At 42.7% G+C, this 19,922-nt stretch overlaps 1 protein-coding gene across 2 annotated transcripts in view; it reads right to left on the reverse strand.

Annotated features, from left to right (window-relative positions):
• AHR (aryl hydrocarbon receptor) overlaps nucleotides 1–19,922 on the reverse strand; it is a 162,543-nt gene that overhangs the window by 35,323 nt on the left and 107,298 nt on the right. For both annotated transcript variants that reach the window (XM_069729828.1, XM_069729829.1), the window contains exon 3: nucleotides 7,326–7,432. In XM_069729828.1, the coding sequence (XP_069585929.1) occupies nucleotides 7,326–7,432 (107 nt within the window). The remainder of the gene's footprint in view (nucleotides 1–7,325; nucleotides 7,433–19,922) is intronic.

The following is a 19,922-nucleotide window of genomic DNA, read 5'->3' on the forward strand; positions in this document are numbered from 1 at the left end:
CAGTGGATTCTCCACCCATGAGTTCACATGGAAAATATATAACACATCCTCTTAATTGAAAAAAATAAATAAAATGACCCATTTGTAGGAATCCTCTAGTACTGTTTCATAGAAACTGCAATATGCTATTAATTTAGTAATCATTTTAGAGCAAATGCTTTCTATTAAATATGCAACAGGACACACACACACACGTAAAAAAAAATAGCAAAAAAACCCCCAAACAATTCTAGTCCAATAACATAACTCGAGCACCAGCAAGCCCTGGGATTTCTGGAAATGGGTTGTTCATCTAGGTACCGGTATTTATTACGATTGTCATATTTGGAGTCTGACTATTTTTTTCTCTTAAGATTAAAAAAAAAAACAAAAAAAAACTGCGTAATACATTATGGAATTGAACTCAAATAGATTTATGGCTTGTTTTACCTTAAAGAGGACCCATCACCAGATCGAAAGTGATCAGTTTATTGCGCTTATTTTACTCCTCCTGCTCCCTCTGACATACGGCTCCACAGATATTTGGTGCTAATCAGACACAATGACTGGAGTGGTAGTGGGGATAGTGAGCATCACCCTGTTCAATCAGGGACTCCAAATTATCGTTCTGGGGGTCATGCTCGATTGGGGTCCCATCAGTCAGACACTTGATACCAATCATGTGAACAGTTGAAAGCCAAGATGAGTGAATCAATCTGCAGGACACTGGTCCAGCTGCCACAATAGTGTGTGGCCAATGGATGGGAGCCCTGCGAACTAGCTCCTACCTGTCGGACTACCCAGCACCTCTTCTGAATAGTAGGCACGGTGTGAAATCAGGAGCGCTACAAATCAAAATAGGCTCCATGATCCTGGCGGACAGGAAGCGGATCGCAGGACTCCTGTGCAGTAGCTATGGACATGGCCTAGGGTGCTGGGAATCAATTCACTCATTTCTAGTGATAAGATGTTTCGGTGGACAAGACTTGAAATCATCATCATCATGAAGATACAGAAAAAAATAATCAGGGAAGGGATATTGATTAAATAGTGTCAACTAAGTGTCACATGTACGGTTACTATTTATACAGGGCATTTGCTCATTTTGCATTTTATCTTGGGTTTTGTCTGTTAAATGTCAAAATATAAGAAAAAAATTAATGAGTAAATACCCTGTAGTAAGGAAATAGTAATAGTACATGTAAATAACATGGAGCACTTCGTGATCACCACTTTGATAAAAAAAAAAAAAATAAAGTGTAAAAGCCGTCCCACCATGACAAGGTGTTCCCAGTCAGGATGGTCCTAGCCATCCTCTAGTATTAAAATCTTATCTTGTGTCCACCGATCTCAATGTGAATGAGGGCAGAGCAGGACCGGGGGCCGACTGGTCAGACACCTGCTTATGGGAAGCTATATAGATAAAACACGTAGCTCAGAAAGCTGGTAGCGCCCCTGTTTGGACCATGTACAAGAAACTATAGCAAAACCAAAGAAATGAGCTGGATCACAAGTCGATATATATGCAATGTGTAAGAGCAAGTTCACGCTGTGGTCATTTCACAGACAAAACCCAAGAAAAACACGAAATGAAAATAGCAAGTAAATTAGTGAATAGTAATGGTATATGCAAATAACATTGGTTACACTATTTTGACAAAAGCCATCCCACCGCGACAAGGTGTACCCAATCTGGACGGTCCTATCCGGTCTCTAGTATTAAAACCTTATCTTGTGTCGGCCGACCTCAATATGAATAAGGGCAGAGCAGGACCGGGCCAGACTGTGCAGACATCTACCCATGGGAAACTATATAGATGAATGGTCTACCCCAGAAAGGGGCCACTCTTCACTCCCCTGCCTCTTGAGCTGGGTATTTCATTTATAGCCCCCCATGGGCAGGCATCTGCACAGTCGGGCCCCGGCCCTGCTCGGCCCCTATCTATATTGGCATTGGTTGACACAAGGTGAGGTTTTAATACTGGAGATAGGACATTCCTGAATGTGTACATCAGATTTATTTTTTTATTATTTACTCATTGCAGGGTATTTGCTCATTTTGCTTTTATCCTTTAGTCTTTTAATGGTTATTTATGCATCATGTAAGTACATAACAGCGGTCATTGGCTGTTTGGGCATACTGGCTCACTTGTTAACATGGCATCCACACTTGGGTTTTACAACAAAGGTCATTTCTTCAGCACAATCCCTCCATTAGTTAGGGAGATGGCTGTGGTTCATTGCAGCTTTAAGACTAACATTGGGGGGGGGGAACTAGAAAATGTACAAAAATTGATTTATGTGCCTAAATATAAAGTTTTTCCTACACAAGAAAAAGGCTTGAAGTGTAATAAATGTTCACGCTGAGTTAAGTGTGTCCAACACGCTTTTCATGAATTGAGAATTCAGTATTTTTCATACAGAATATCCATCCATGTATGCAAGTTACATGGGAAACATTCCTTAAATTACTGGGAGAAGAACAAGGTGTCCATACATTACTAAAGCCACCAAACAAAAATCATTATGGGAAAAGATTGGTACACATGTATTACACTGCCGAATGGTTACAAGTCAGAAACACGGGCCTTGGTACACATGTATTACACTGCGAATGGTTACAAGTCAGAAACACGGGCCACCCTTCCATGTGTATAAGCATAAGCCAACAGAAATCAGCTTTTATGGTTGGTGCAAGCAGAATATCATCCCATCAAAGCGGGAAAGTATCAAGTGCAAAAGGTTCTCAACTGATCGATTACCCAAGTGAGAGCTACAGCCAATTACTTGCCTTAGCCCCAATCACACACCATTTTGGCCAGTGATTGGCTGCAGTGGTCACGTTGATAATAGACGTCAGAGACTGGCATGGAATTCATCAGGTACTTTCACACGTCAGGTTTTTGCCTTAAGGCAGGATCCGGCAAATTTGTAAAAAAAACGGATCCGTTGCAAATTGTGAAAAACTGATGCAACGGATCTTTTTTTTTAAATTAACCCGGGGATAGAGTTTGGACTTCCTGTTCCGGGGAAAGAGAAATAGAATTTTGCATGATTGTATGGAGAATGAATGGAGAACCGGATTTAGAGGCCGGATTCATCATTTCACATGTCAGTTTCATCCGTTTAAATCGCTGGAACCGTCGCTAGGCGTTTTTTAGCCAGACAGAAAAAAAACGTTACTATGAACGTTGCCTCCGGAGAAATAATTTTAGACGGATCCCGCAAAAAATGGATGAAACGTGTGGCCATCAGGCGCAATCCGGCGCTAATACAACTCTATGAGAAAAAAATGGATCCGGCGGGAAAAAAAAACAAAAACTGATCAGTTTTTTTTTTTTTTTCAAAACTTACCGGATTCTACCTGACGGCAAAAATGTGTGACAGTAGCCTAATCTATCCTTAGGATTGAACAGGAGCCGATTTCCAGAACTTGGGATAAGACACAACAAAGTGACCAGACCTGCGCTGTTCACTGTGTACACTGGACCCTGCTAATAGCTGATCAATGAAGGTGTCGTATCCCACGACCTGATCAATAGCAAAGGGTGAACAACCATTTTTATTCTTAATAATGCATAGTAAAGGATGGGCAAATATTATACAAGATGTCGCATTTTATTGTTGTCATTTTTCCTCCAACAAGTGTCAAAATAAATGAAACATAAGGCTCTATATTACTCAGGGATGTTGTATTCTCTGTATTAGATACAATCATAATACGGTAAGCTGATTTTTCAAGTCTATAATATACCATAAATCAAAGCAAAAACAAACCAGCCCCATCATTAAAGGGGTTGTTCACTACTAGGACAAACCCATTCTTCATCAAAATGTTTGAACCCCCATGAAATAATAAAACCTATACTCCCCTCCTGTGCTGCCTCTGTTCCCATGGTGCCGGCACTCGCAGTCCCGGGGCTCTCATGCGGTGTTGTAAAGCTGGCGCCCAATCAGCGCTGGCATCACTGTCTCCCCCATCGGACAAACTGAACATGGAGAAGAAGTGAGTGCTGCCGCAGATCTCGGACTTCCTCTTCCTGCTCAATTCTACAAGGAGGCGGGGACAGTGACGCCAGCGCTGATTGGGCGTCACGACCACAGCACAGGGACCCCGGGGAGAATGAGTGCAGACACGGCGGGAACGGCGCCAGCATGGGCGGCGACTATAAGCGTTATTTCATAGAGTCCAAGAGAGATGTATGAGAAGAAGTTGTCCAAGTAGTGGCCAATTTCTTGAAGGCCTTCATATTCAGGGAAAAGCCGACTGAACAAGCCCATTTTGGAAGGACTGGACACTGGTCCTATGTACAAGATGGTGACCTGACTAAATAATGAAGGGTGAAAGGAAGATCAGGTAGTTTCAATAACAACCTTTAGTTCAAGCAAGAAATGAGCACAGACTACTTTCCGTTCTCCAATAAAAAAGAGTCGGTCAGCACAAAATGTCTGCTCAAACCCAAGACCTAGAGCTTGTTGTGCCCGTGGTGTGAGAGTGGTTCTGTGCATCTTCACACCTACTTCTTTTCTACCTATCTCCACTCCAATCTCCGATTAGTAGCTGTGCTTATAGTTTTTTAAAGTTTCTAGGATTCAAAGGTGGCAGACAGGTACGGAAAAAATACAGTAGGTAGGAAAGTGGCATTAGATGGTTTGGTAACGCAGAGGGTGCACTGAGCACCTCTACTTGCTCTGAACAGACTCCCATTAGGGCACAGTTAGATGGCCGTATAAATCGGGCCGAGATCGGACTGCAAAGCACAGGTTGACCGACCGACCCAAGCGGGACAGCTTCATAGATGTATACCCCTGTCATGCTCCGGTAGGGAGAGCGACCGGCCAGTCCAATACATTGCAGTTCGATTTCCGTCCGATTTATACGGCCATCTGACTGCACTCCTAAAACCACATGAATACATGGTAACTTTCGTGGCCAGCGGTTTAGATGTTAATGGCTGTGTGCGAGTTATTAGAGGACACCAAATTTATACTGTTGTAAAAGCTGTACACAAACTACGTTACATTGTATCACAGGATCAGATCTTCAGTGTTGTCCTATGAAAAGATATAATAAAATGTTTACAAAAAATGTTAGGGAGTGTACTCACTTTTCGAGACACTGTACATTAAAAAGGTAATACATGACTATATTCATGACAACATACAAGACAGGATTATTTTGTCTATAATTTCGGATATATAACAGTTTGCTACAATTTTTAAGCTACAGTAATGGCAAAGTGCTGGATCGTAGTATACCAACCTCGGCCTCCGATGAGTAGACGTCCTGAAACTACAGTCTCCATCCAGAGGATCTTTACACACCGAGGTGACCATGACTGCCAGACAACTTAATGACCACAGAGCCTATGATCTAGAGTTTTATATCAATAAAGCTTAGAGAAAACCCTCAGCAGCCATTTACAAAGCAGCAAACTATATTTTGAACTTGCCCGGGGGTACATAACCCTTTTACATATGCCAATTTACTTTCAATAAGCCGCTTATTGTAACCACTTCCATGAAGAATTCATTAGGAAGGAAAGTTAAAATGAATGTGTGCTACGTCAGGGACAAATGTAAACTGTAATTTCCTTAATTGCTCAAAATGCTTTGATAAAGTGCGACCATACAGAGTAAACCTACATTAGCATGGGAGGCCAGGCATGGTTCTTCTTGAACTTCATAAAAGGAACCCTCAGCCTTTGATGTGGCCATCACAAGAAAATGTACCCATGAGCCATATATTTTAATGACATACAACTCATAACTGTTGAAACATGTACTAGAGAGGCTCATTTAGGACGTCTAAAGGGATCCATACAATCCAGTGTTCCTGTCTCAATTTCCTTTATGCCAAAAATGAGACTTGACTAATACGAGAACAATCATGTACACACTTACTGATTGTTTGCTCAGGATGTAGTAAAAACATCCAAATAGAACAATGATGAACTTACAACAATGAAGGAACATAAGATGTAACTTATGGATGTGTGTGACATATATGTGTGTGTATATATATATATATATATATATATATATATATATATATATATATATATATATATATATATATATATATATATATATATATATATATATATACACACACATACCCATGTATATGTACATATATACATTATATATACTGTATATACTACTACTGTACTGTATATACTACTACTGTATCCTCACCCATCCCTTGTAGATTGTGAGCCATCGCGGGCAGGGTCCTCTCTCCTCCTGTACCAGTTGTGACTTGTATTTTTCAAGATTATTGTACTTGTTTTATTATGTATACCCCTCCTCACATGTAAAGCGCCATGGAATAAATGGCGCTATAATAATAAATAATAATAATAATAATAATAATATACACCTGGCGGTGAGGTGTTGAAAAATGGCTCCTGGGACTCTGGATCAGTTGTGAATGTCACAAACCAAGCCTAAGTTGTCAAACATTGTCAACAGAAACCATTAGAGGGCATTTGCATGACACTCGGCTACGAGCCACACTTCCACCTACAGGTGATCCATTGACTTCACGTCACCACTCTCAAAGGCCATCATGGTACAGAGCAAAATAGCAATGGAGACTGGAATAGAGGTAAATCGTTTTTAAACAATAAGTCCCACTTTTGTTTTGAACACAATGATATCTGGAGACTGGTCTGGAAACCACATGGGCAAAGCAATGAAGAAGCCTTCAAAAGGGAACATCACACAGTTACCTACACCAAGGATTAACGTGTGGACTGGCTTAATGTATGGTAGCCGGAAACCTTTAGTTTTCATTCCAGGAACAGTAACAGCTCAGCACTACGTTGATTTGGTGGTGGAACCAGTGGTTCCTGAAGCTGTTGTTAAACACAACGTCAGTTATGTTGCTCCTGAAACTATATGCAGACCGAATCAAGCTACCATGGTGTCTCCAGACTTGTCTTCCATCGAGCACATCTGGGACATCATCGGATGCTTATGATTTGTCCTAGTGCATATACACACACACTCACGCTGACTGGGCCTCCACAAGATAGACTTGGTTTTGCTTTACTGTGGACAATACAAGTTGTCCTTCCATGGACCTCTTCTGGTAGGTTCCAACCACTGCACATACCGGAATAATAGCCCTTTTAGATTTACAATAGGCCAACCTGCCTAATTGCATCATCAAATAGCAAATTTTGATGATGCTCTTCTTATTTATACAGCGGGCTGTCATTTTGTCACTGAATTTAATATCTAATCTGAATCAGCGTCTGCAGGAGAATGAAAAAAATGCCACGTCTTCGACAAGTAATAAATGGAGATGATACCCTTACACAGACCATCATTTCTCATACCTGTAACAGAAGTTCCCCTTCCAGTAAATACAAATCTTCTCCTGTTTTAATGGTCCTTCGATTGTCACCGATTCCATTGCCATCTTTCTTGGATCCTTGTAGTGCAACTGCAATGTAAAAAAAAAAAGAAAAAATTAACAATATGCTCAAACCCAAACAAACAACAACAACAAGCATTGGATAAGAGAATTGGGTTTTCTTTTTGTTATTTCTCCACAGAAACATCATGACAAACACTGCACAAATGTGAAATCAGGGAAAACTGATAAGCAAAAACTGTAGTATTCAACAATCGAAGCGAGTATGGTCATACTTAGAGAGTTAAGACGTAGGGATAACAAAGAAGTGGTAGAAATGACCAAATTCTCACACAATGCATTTAGGTTTTTATCACATCTGCGATTGCCCCAATATAGGAGCAGTAGAATGAAATGAACGGAAGTGCCAAAAAGGGACAAAAAGTGGAGCCCCATCAATTGTAATAGGCTAAATTAGGTTTTCCACCAACGTGTTCGTCCTTTTATTGGTCATAATAAAGCAATATGCTATTATGTACAGTATTTTTGGTAGGATCTGCAAATGTGAAAAGAGTTTTAAAAAAATATTAAGACCAATGATACCGTAAATAAGTGCATTACAGACACATTCAGTATTTTACATCAGTATTTGTAAGCCAAAACCAGAGGAAAAAGTATAATAGAAACAAGTCACCACTTCTGCATTTATCACCCACTCCTGGTTTTGGCTTACAAATACTGATGTAAAATACTGACCATATACTGAGCGTGTGAATGTAACCTAAGAAAGACAACGACCAGGATCAGTAAAAAGCAAGTCAATAAACCAATGCTGGGCACCAACCCGTAGAGTTTCTTCTGCTTTTTGAGTAGATAGACATTGTGGCAGGATGCTACATAAACAGAAGAATTGTTGGCTAGCCGATCTGACCAGACGTTTTGCATAAAACCATTGTAAGATCTTAATAACCTAGCCAAAGATCCCTACAACACAGGTATAACGGTGCGTAGGCCAATTCTTAGGCCGGGGTTACACTAGACCGTAATACGGCCGAGTGTAATGCGATAAAAAAAAAAATTAAAAAAAAAAAAATCACATTGCACTCGGACCAATGTTAACATATGGGGCGGCTCCCACCAGCCGACTTTTTGTCGGCCGTTTTCCTCGGTCCGAGACAATCGCAGCATGCTGCGATTGTCTCGGACCGAGGTAAATCTCTCGGCTCACTCGCACCCATATAATCCTATGGGTGCGAGTGAGACAGCGCACACCACTCGGATATCATCGGAATGATGTGCGCTAAAAGCGGACCCCAGCAATGGAGGAGATGGAGAAATTCATTTCTCCGCCTCCTCCGCAGCTGTGCTCCGATCCTCCCTGTGCGAGAGTATCGGAGCACAGACGCATGACACTCGGCTCCTGCTCTGCTGCGAGCAGGAGCCGAGTGTCATTAGCATATCGCATCCGATGCAATACGCTAGTGTGACCCCGGCCTTATATATACAAAGTCACAAACTGAGTTCAGCTATGAAAGCACAGTGCACGGTAAAAAGCCCCAGTACTGAAAGTTATACATAATCTGAGTATAAGGCATCCAAGCAGCATTTTAATGCAATTTTCTTGCAGATTAACCCTGTATCAGCTTTTTTAGCACACAAAAGATGCTCTCTGGAATACACTTATTTTGGTTGCACAAACAACTTGTCTGGAACTCAATGTTGCATTACTATTTTGTAACTAAGGGTACCGTCACACAGTGGCATTTTGATCGCTACGACGGCACGATTCGTGACGTTCCAGCGATATAGTTACGATCTCGCAGTGTCTGACACGCTCCTGCGATAAGGGACCCCGTGTGAGAATCGTACGTCGTAGCAGATCGTTTGGAACTTTCTTTTGTCGTCTAGTGTCCCGCTGTGGCGGCATGATCGCATGGTGTAACAAAGGTGTGCACGATATTGTATACGATGTGCGCATAGTAACCAACAGCTTCTACATCGCAAATACGTCGTGAAATTATCGCTCCAGCGTCGTACATTGCGAAGTGTGACCGCAGTCTACGACGCTGGAGCGATATTGGAGCGATGCTGGAGCGTCACGGATCGTGCCGTCGTAGCGACCAAAGTGCCACTGTGAGACGGTACCTTAAGATTTGGCAGCGAAAATCTCCCAAAAACCCAGATCGAAATCTCATGCAACTTTTACGGTGATCTATGATGGACGGCGACTTGTGATGAGTAACTAAAACTCCATTACGACTGTGGCCACTGTGACAAAGTCACTGGTAAAGTACTGGAGGGGAGATATGTGTTATGCTCAATGGCGTCAATGATGTGAAACCCAGAGGGTTTTTCCTCCAGCACATTAAAGGTACCGTCACACTAGACGATATCGCTAGCGATCCGTGACGTTGCAGCGTCCTCGCTAGCGATATCGTCCAGTGTGACAGGCAGCAGCGATCAGGCCCCTGCTGTGCTGTCGCTGGTCGGGGAAGAAAGTCCAGAACTTTGTTTCGTCGCTGGACTCCCCGCAGACATCGCTGAATCGGCGTGTGTGACACCGATTCAGCGATGTCTTCGCTGGTAACCAGGGTAAACATCGGGTTACTAAGCGCAGAGCCGCGCTTAGTAACCCGATGTTTACCCTGGTTACCATCGTTAAAGTAAAAAAAAAAAAACACTACATACTTACCTACCGCTGTCTGTCCCCGGCGCTGTGCTCTGCTCTCCTCCTGTACTGGCTGTGAGCACAGCGGCCGGAAAGCAGAGCGGTGACATCACCGCTCTGCTTTCCGGCTGCCCGGCGCTCACAGCCAGTACACGAGGAGTGCAGAGTAGCTGAGCACCGGGGACAGACAGCGGTAGGTAAGTATGTAGTGTTTTTTTTTTTTTACTTTAACGATGGTAACCAGGGTAAACATCGGGTTACTAAGCGCGGCCCTGCGCTTAGTAACCCGATGCTTACCCTGGTTACCGGGGACCTCGGGATCGTTGGTCGCTGGAGAGCTGTCTGTGTGACAGCTCTCCAGCGACCAAACAGCGACGCTGCAGCGATCCGGATCGTTGTCGGTATCGCTGCAGCGTCGCTTAGTGTGACGGTACCTTAAGTGTTGTGATGATTTAGCCAAGTTGCATAATGGGCTAGTTTTTATGTGGACATCCATAGAGTGGGTGGGAGGGTGTCCACCTTATCTCCACCTGCAGAGGCGGCAAAGAGGTGAGCTTACAGGACCTGTGTGATGTCACGGTCATGTGTTCAGTCACATGGGGGAGGAGCTACATGATCTGGGGCTTAAATAGCTGAGCTCCAGAGGCAGTCTTTGGTCAGCAGGACTGGAGAGAGGATTCTCCAATGGTTTGTGCCCTGAAGAGGAAAGACTGAACCTGTGGTGCTGCACAGCGGGCTGCTACCCGCAAACGTATGGACTCTGTTACAGCATTTTGTTTTCTTTGTCATTTTCCTGTTTTTGCCTGAAGGGCTGTGTTTATTTTCCCTTTTTGTTTTCTTATGCTACCACATAATAAACCAACCGAAAATTTAAAGAGACAGTGTTCCTGTTTGCTACCTCCGTGTACCACCAAGCGAGTTGAACTACCACACCACCCTGACAACAATAAGGGTAGGTGCACACGTTGAGGAATCAGCAGCACTTTGGACGCAGCACATGTCCGCTGCGCCCAAAGCGCTGCCGGCTGTTGAACGTAGGCGATTTCGCATGCCTTCACTAAACCGAGCGGAATCACAACGTCCTATACATTGTACGGGTGAAATTTACCTTGTGGAGACTGGCGTCTCTGCAAGATAAATTGACAGGTTGTGGTCTGGGAAGAAGCGCCTCATGTCTGTCTCCACAGGTAAGCCGCGGGCATCTCTGGACGCAAAGTGGAGATGGGATTTCTTGCAGCGTTCAACCCGCAGCATTTACTGACCATGTGCACCAACCCTAAGATGTTGCAGCACTATCATGTGTTATTGCCTTATAGCCCCGGTCTTCATGGTTTTAGATGAAGATCAGCTTTATGGACAACAGACCCAAGTTGACCAAAAGTGCCGACGGCATGATTTCTTTAGACTGAGTCTGTCAGCACAAGATGACTGTTCAAACCAAGCACAGGGGCTCGCTGCACTCTTCGAATTGTGTTCAAAGCACCTTCCCATCTACACTACTTGATTTGCATACGTACCTGCCACCTTCCTTGATTGACAGCCCTCACTTTATAGGAGCCAGAGATTCATGGAAAACTATTAGGTGGGAAGGTGCATTGAACTGCCTGGACACACCACGGTGCAACGAGCAACTGGGCCTGGTTTGTACAGTTTTGTGCTGACAGATTCCCTTTAACTCAGTGTCTGAGGTTACATCTACAATTGACCTTGTCATGTGAAGTTCACAGGCTATTTATATAACAGCAAAAAGCTTTCTGTAAAAGTGAGAACAGGTGGAAAATATGGCAAATAAAAAGAAAGAAGGTGACTACTGGTATAAAATATGGTAAATAAAAAGGTGAATACTGGTATAAAATATGGTAAATAAAAAGAAGGTGACTACTGGTATAAAATATGGTAAATAAAAAGAAGGTGAATACTGGTATAAAATATGGTAAATAAAAAGAAGGTGAATACTGGTATAAAATATGGTAAATAAAAAGAAGGTGACTACTGGTATAAAATATGGTAAATAAAAAGAAGGTGAATACTGGTATAAAATATGGTAAATAAAAAGGTGAACACTGGTATAAAATATGGTAAATAAAAAGAAGGTGACTACTGGTATAAAATATGGTAAATAAAAAGAAGGTGACTACTGGTATAAAATATGGTAAATAAAAAGAAGGTGACTACTGGTATAAAATATGGTAAATAAAAAGAAGGTGAATACTGGTATAAAATATGGTAAATAAAAAGAAGGTGACTACTGGTATAAAATATGGTAAATAAAAAGAAGGTGACTACTGGTATAAAATATGGTAAATAAAAAGAAGGTGAATACTGGTATAAAATATGGTAAATAAAAAGAAGGTGAATACTGGTATAAAATATGGTAAATAAAAAGAAGGTGAATACTGGTATAAAATATGGTAAATAAAAAGAAGGTGAATACTGGTGTAAAATATGGTAAATAAAAAGAAGGTGAATACTGGTATAAAATATGGTAAATAAAAAGAAGGTGAATACTGGTATAAAATATGGTAAATAAAAAGAAGGTGAATACTGGTGTAAAATATGGTAAATAAAAAGAAGGTGAATACTGGTATAAAATATGGTAAATAAAAAGAAGGTGAATACTGGTATAAAATATGGTAAATAAAAAGGTGAATACTGGTATAAAATATGGTAAATAAAAAGAAGGTGAATACTGGTATAAAATATGGTAAATAAAAAGAAAGAAGGTGACTAGATGTGTAAAATAAGGCAAATAAAAAGAAGTTGAATACTGATGTAAAATTGAACATGAAAAAAAATAAATAAAAATGTGGTGGCCGCTCCCAGCTCAGACTTCAAACAAATTAGAAATTTCAAAGTATAGAAACCAGAGAAATACACGCTCCACTTACAGTAATACATTACTCACTTGGTATCAGTCTTACCAGAAAGTTGTCCAAATCCGAAGTTTCACAGCAACATAAGAAAATACCACATATGTACATGTAGGAAATTACTGATGTCAAGGTAAAATGTGCATGTACTTGGAAAAGAAGACAGACGCCAGAAATCTGAACATAAAAGAATTCCGCTTGGGCCTCAGTCACATGTTCGTGTTTAACTACATACGTGAAAAAATGGTACAAGTATCATTAGTGATTTGCATCAGTGTACGGTCCGTTTTTACCATCAGCGTACGGCCCATGTGTCCGTTTTTTACCACCAGTATGGTCATCAGTGTACGGTCCGTTTTTACCATCAGCGTACGGCCCATGTGTCCGTTTTCACCATCAGTGTGGTCATTAGTGTACGGTCCATGTGTCCGTTTTCACCATCAGTGTGGTCATTAGTGTACGGCCCATGTGTCCGTTTTCACCATCAGTGTGGTCATTAGTGTACGGTCCATGTGTCCGTTTTCACCATCAGTATGGTCATCAGTGTACAGTCCGTGTGTCCGTTTTTACCATCAGTGTAGTCATCAGTGTATAGTCCATGTCCATTTTTACCATCAGTGTGGTCAGTGTACAGTCCGTGTGTCCGTTTTTACCATCAGTGTGGTCAAAGTAAGGACCTTGTGTCAGTTTTTGCCATCTATGTGTTATCAGTGTACAGTCCGTGTGTCTACTTTTACCTTAGCACACAAATACTGATGTAAAATACTAAAACCAAATGCTGAACGTGGCCTTAATGTTAAATATGTACAACACATCGATGGCACAAAAATGCCCTCTGTGTACCGCACGCATTCTTCACAGACCCATAGAGTTGGCTCTTCTGTAAAAATGGACATGTGAATATCACCATAGTTTATAATGAGTAAATGTTCCATCAATGAAATCTGCCCCCCCCCCCCCCCCGCATACAACACGTTTGTGCAACGCATATGTGTGAACGGAGGCCTTATAAGCCCTGCCTGTGCATGTTCCATAAGGTTCCTGAATTTAAGCATATGGGCACATTTTTTTTTTTTACCTTAAACCTTAATGCATAAATGATTTTGGCAAAAAATTGTTGGATTCAAAAATTACAAACCGTTCAGCTGTTCTAGTCTATGGCAGACTGCAGAATAACCATCGTTGGCGAGCTTAATCTCACATTCGCGTTTGTTGTAATCCTTATAACTCTTCTCCTGGACTCTTGTTGTAACCCTTATATCAGGGGTGTCAAACTGCATTCCTCGAGGGCCTCAGACCATGCGTGTTTTCAAGATTTCCTTGCATTACACAAGGTGCTGGAATCATTCTCTGCAGGTGATTAAATTATCACCTGTGCAATGCAAGGAAATCCTGAAAACATGACCTGTTTGCAGCCCTCGAGGAATGCAGTTTGACACCCCTGCCTTATATCTCTTCCCCTGGACTCTTGTTGTAACCCTTATAGCTCTTCCCCTGGACTCTTACTGTAACCCTTATAGCTCTTCCCCTGGACTCTTACTGTAACCCTTATAGCTCTTCCCCTGGACTGTTGATGTAACCCTTATAGCTCTTCCCCTGGACTGTTGATGTAACCCATATAGCTCTTCCCCTGGACTCTTACTGTAACCCTTATAGCTCTTCCCCTGGACTGTTGATGTAACCCTTATAGCTCTTCCCCTGGACTGTTGATGTAACCCTTATAGCTCTTCCCCTGGACTGTTGATGTAACCCTTATAGCTCTTCCCCTGGACTCTTACTGTAACCCTTATATCTCTTCCCCTGGACTCTTGTTGTAACCCTTATAGCTCTTCCCCTGGACTCTTGCTGTAACCCTTATAGCTCTTCCCCTGGACTCTTGTTGTAACCCTTTTAGCTCTTCCCCTGGACTCTTGGAAGTTCATTTATTACCCCATGAAATGAGAAGAGTTCAGGAATTGAGGGATAAGTGTTACACACCGTGTCGTCAGAGCAAGATCACTGATGGATCTGATGGTACAAAGCAGAGCACACAACAAGTGGTGACACACGGAGGCTGGAGAAGCCAAAGCGTTTACAGCTTATCTTGGCCCAAAAAAAAAAGCCCCAAAAGTGTTAAAGGGGTTTTCCGCAATCACTTTCTTCCTCTCCATTGGCAACATCGTGAACAATAATAAAGTGTGATGGAACACTAGTTCCTGGGGTCCGGTGCCAGCTCTCTCCATTGCTCCGGCCGATGCGCATTGGCCAAGCTCTATGGCTCTGGCGATGGAGACGGCACATGGTGCAGCCGTTACACCGAGTACGGAAAGCTTGTTTGGCTGCACTGCGGCTTGTAATCTGCAGGTGTGAACCCAGCCTAACCCGATATGCATTTAAAACTAAATTGCTGATAAAGATATTACTTGGATGATCACATAAAAAGCTTGTGCTCTCTCTGTTACTGTCCAGTTTCTACATTTTACCAGCTGTAGAAATCCGGTGTCGTAGCAGGATTTTTAGATCATTATTAGCTAAAGTACTTAGGCTTAAGGCCCAGTACACATTGGCGCTGGCCCAATGATCGGGAAGTCCAATTTCGGACTGACGATCGCTTGGTCTCCCCGAGATAAGCCACCAGACATGTCCGTAGGTGGATTTGTCAAAGAGAACATAGGAGCGCTCGGCTGATGGGTGTCGGCAGAACGGTCCACTGAAGAATCTAAGGTCTATGGGCAGGGTTAGGTCTATGGGCAGGGTTAGGTCTATGGGCAGGGTTAGGTCTATGGGCAGGGTTAGGTCTATGGGCAGGGTTACTGTAATAATCGGACCCCTGCCATCTGTCACTTCCCACATAGCCCTCATCTCCATGTTATTCTTTGGCGCTCTGCACAATTCTGATTTTTTTCCCCCTCAGACAGACTCTGTCCAAGAAAAATTAAATAAAAATCGCCATGTGCCCGAGTTTGATCCGATATGCCAGTCAACGAGTGCGTGGAAGACATCGGACAGCACACGGATAACATCCTAGTGCAGTCGGATTTCCGTGGCCTTGCAGAATCGAGACGATGGAGACGTTTCTCCATCTGCATCTCATCCGTTAGAATTGGATCACACCATGATCACAGTGCGATTTACATAATTGACCCGACTTTCTCGAGTCAGAAACCATGCAGTCGTTTGCACCTAGCCTTAGTCTAAAAAATGTAATGGACTTAATGGTGATTTTTACCTCCCTGAAGGACACATTTGCTCTAGAACATGAGACAATAAGAAGCAAAAGGAATATGTAGGATCTAAACATTACTTCTATCATCGTATACTGCTCATATTACAAATATATTCAACTGGAGAACACTTTACATTGAAAGAAAAAGTCCAACATTACAGTCTGAATCCAAGGAAAGTCCAACATTACAGTCTGAATCCAAGGGCAGCATATTTTTGGGGAGGGCAGAGTCAAAGTGAAAAGTCCCCTAAATAGTGCCAGTCATGAGGATAGAATTCATGCCACCTCTTCCTCCAGGTTGCTCTCCAGAACGCCACTGCTGGATACAATCTGCGTTCATTTGTGTTCAGCCTGAAGCAGAGACGATAAAATATAGCAGACTGCAGTGTGCCAACATAGCTGGAGAGTTACAGGAGGCAGACTCAGATTTGTAGCGAGGCCGTAGCAGCGACAGACTCTTAATATTGTTGTATCAACACTACCAATTATTTAAGACTTGGGGGAATAAAGATAAGCTCGGCTTCCTCCAGGCTTCCAGCAGCACAGTCCACTCAGGAAGCCGCTGCACAACATACACTTGGAATTAGGCCGCTCACAAATGTGAAGAATTTCTGGACATTTGGCTTTTTCACCTAACCAATGTTTTAAAGTTTTACTAAGCGAGTACGTTAATTCTTCCTGAAGAAAAAAAAAAAGGGTCAAAGGCAACACTGCTAATCTACCCATTCAACTACTGTAAGGCTATGTGCACACGTAGAATGGTCCACTTTTCCGCAGCGGATTTGATAGACCCGCAGGGCAAAAACAGCATTTTTCCTGCGGATTTACAGCAGTTTTTGTGCGGATTCCACTGCGGTTTTCTATTGTGGAGCAGGTGTAAAACCGCTGCGGAATCCGCAGAAAGAAGTGACATGCTGCGGAATGTAAACCGCTGCGTTTCCACGCGTTTTTTTCCGCAGAATGTGCACAGCGTTTTCGGTTTCCCAATAGGTTTACATTGTACTGTCAAACTCATGGGAAGCCGCTGCGGATCCGCAGCAAAATCCGCATCGTGTGCACATAGCCTAATAGTGCCAATTAAAGGAGAGTCCATTGCTATTTTTTGCAAGAAGGGTCCTCATAAGGCAAGATATTAAAGCGAATCTGTCAGCAAATTTTGCTATGTAATCTGAGAGCAGTATGATGTAGGGGCAGAGACTCCGATTCCAGTGACTTGTCACTTACTAGGCCGATTGGGGGTTATATCACAAATGCACCATTTTCTCTGCTGGAGATGTAGCAGTGGTAACAATGCTAAGCTGCGTATAACCCCGCCCACACCTCTGATTGGTGGTTTACTGATAGGACACAGGAAGCTGCCAATCACTGGTGGGGGCGGGGTTACACAGATTACCTGGACTGGTTTGCACATGAGACGTGGTCCTTTAGTGATAATCTCCTGCTGATAAAACACTGATTGTATTGAAACTACAGAACATAGCCCAAGAGGCGACACATCCCTGGAATCAGGCTCTTGCATCCTATACTATGCTGCTATCAAATTAAATAGCAAGCACATGCTGACAGATTCCCATTAACAGGGCGCTTCTCTGCTGAGCGTTCATGAGAGGAGCTGTAATCGTGAGGCGCGTCACGCATATTCCTAGATGACATATTATAGAAGAAGTGTAAATAGTACTCTAAGAGGAAGCAGTAAAAGTTCAGTGTGAGAAACGGCTCCATGAAAGGGTTAAAGGTTATTCGGCTCTCATTGGGGAAATGTTTCCTGTAATTTACAGCAAACATACAAAAGTTCCACAGCTATCAAGATAAACGTACATTTCAGAGTTCCGATTTTAACTCTGCTCATTATCTTTGAACTTTGCAAAGTTTTAATATAAATGACAGATATTTCCTCCCGACTCTGCAATTCAGATTTCCCTTCACATTCTATGAACAGTCGGATTCAGCAGAACAAAACGACCCCGAATAAAGTTTGCGGAGAAACTCCCATTTACTTGTTATCCTTAAAGTGGATCAGTTGCCGCATTCACTTTGCATATGTTGTGACACAAATGCCTTAGACCTGCAGAAACTGGTATACTTACACTGAAAATCCACATAAGAACGGCTGGATAATAATTTCTGGAAAGTTTCTTGCCTTCTCTTAAAATGAGTCCAGCTACAGCTCATTTTATCATCAGAATTATTCAGCCATTCTGACACAGGTATCACAATAAGTACATCAGCCTCATCAGCTCTATTTAAACCGTTCCCAATGTTCGCAGGCACCACCATGTTCATTCTGCAGGTGGCGCAGGTGATAGAGGAGACACTGAAACCAGAAGTTCTGGACGGTGGAGGCTCTGTCCAGCCGTTTAGGTTAGGGTGGCTGGGACCTGCAGTGCTGTCTCACAGTGCGGGTGTGCGCTGTCCAGCTGGAGTTATCCACTTCCTGCTCCAGCCAATTGGAGAGCACCGCACCCTACTTAACCAACCAGCTTACTGCTGGAAGCGGCCACATGTAGTCTTGTGTGTCTCTGGTTCAGTCCTATCTGTTTAGCTCCTTGTTGCATCATTGTTCCTTGTTTTGACCTTGGCTTGTCTGGCTATTCTTATGGATTCTGATTTTACTACCTGACCACTCCTGCCAACCCCTGGGATCTAGTAAACAGAGTGGCTTGTGCTAAGCCTGTCCGTGGCAACCATTTTAGAGCTGACAAGCGATCACTCACAGAGCGGCATTACACAGTCAGAGTGAGCTGTGATTGATGATGCTCAACCATTTAAATGCTGCTACCAATCACCAAAATGGTTCTATAAATGGATTGGTTGCCGATGTGTCTGTGCTCCATCTCGTATTGACGCCCCCAGAACACAATCACATGGTGCCGATGGGTTGTCGTAGCAGCCAGGGGCCGGATTAAGGCTTCGGTCACCGCCATCTGGTTGCTCCTTCCTTTTTAGTACAGCACCATATTCACTAAATATTACAATATACAGGACAAGTGATTGAGTGCCGGATCAAATTACCGAAATAGACCATTAAATATTGAAAATGTAAAAAAAAAAAAAAATAGATGAATCATCCCCTTCAACTTTTTTCCCCCCAATTTAAGAGTAAAGAAAAATAACGAACTTGCTATTGTATCAATAAAGAGATCAGCCATGTAAAAAATCTCCTTAAGCTAAAAGAGATTAATAAAAAGGTATGGGTCTCAAAAAATGGCATCAAACTATTTTTTTTCCACTTAGATGCAAAGGAGAAAAGGAAATACACAAAAATCCCACACAAATAGGAATTATGTGGACCGGTCATTTTTACTGCCCAATTAGCGCCATAAAGACAAAACTCCCTAAAATAGTGGCAGAATTTAATTTAGTTATTTTTTTACACACCATTTCGCTGAACTTGGAATCTTTTCCCATTTTTTTGTACATTATATGTTAATATGAATGGAGTCATCAAAACGGCAGGACAGAGCAAAGTACTACAGTGCGCAGGTGCCGAAAAAGGTCAGAGGTCAGCGCCTGCGCACTGCAGTACTATGCTCTGCCCTCAACAGGGCAGATAAGTACGCCTGCGCCGGAGCGCAATGCCGGGGAGCCTGTGTGAATGACGTAGGGCCGCATCATCCACAAGAAGCCAGCAGCAGAAGGACGGGGATCGTAAGAAGATGGGAGGCGCCGGACCAAGACCTGCGACACCCATCGGACCGGACCGCCCCACAGTTAGTATAATAAAACTTATATTTCAGTTCTTCCAGGTCGGGTTGGGGCTTATCTACAGCATTATAGAATGCTGTATATCAGCCCTGAAAGGTGGTGGCCGTGTCTTATATTGGCCAAAACTCCTGA

Source organism: Ranitomeya imitator, chromosome 6 (genome assembly GCF_032444005.1).
Source record: "Ranitomeya imitator isolate aRanImi1 chromosome 6, aRanImi1.pri, whole genome shotgun sequence".
NCBI classification, from domain to species: domain Eukaryota; kingdom Metazoa; phylum Chordata; class Amphibia; order Anura; family Dendrobatidae; genus Ranitomeya; species Ranitomeya imitator.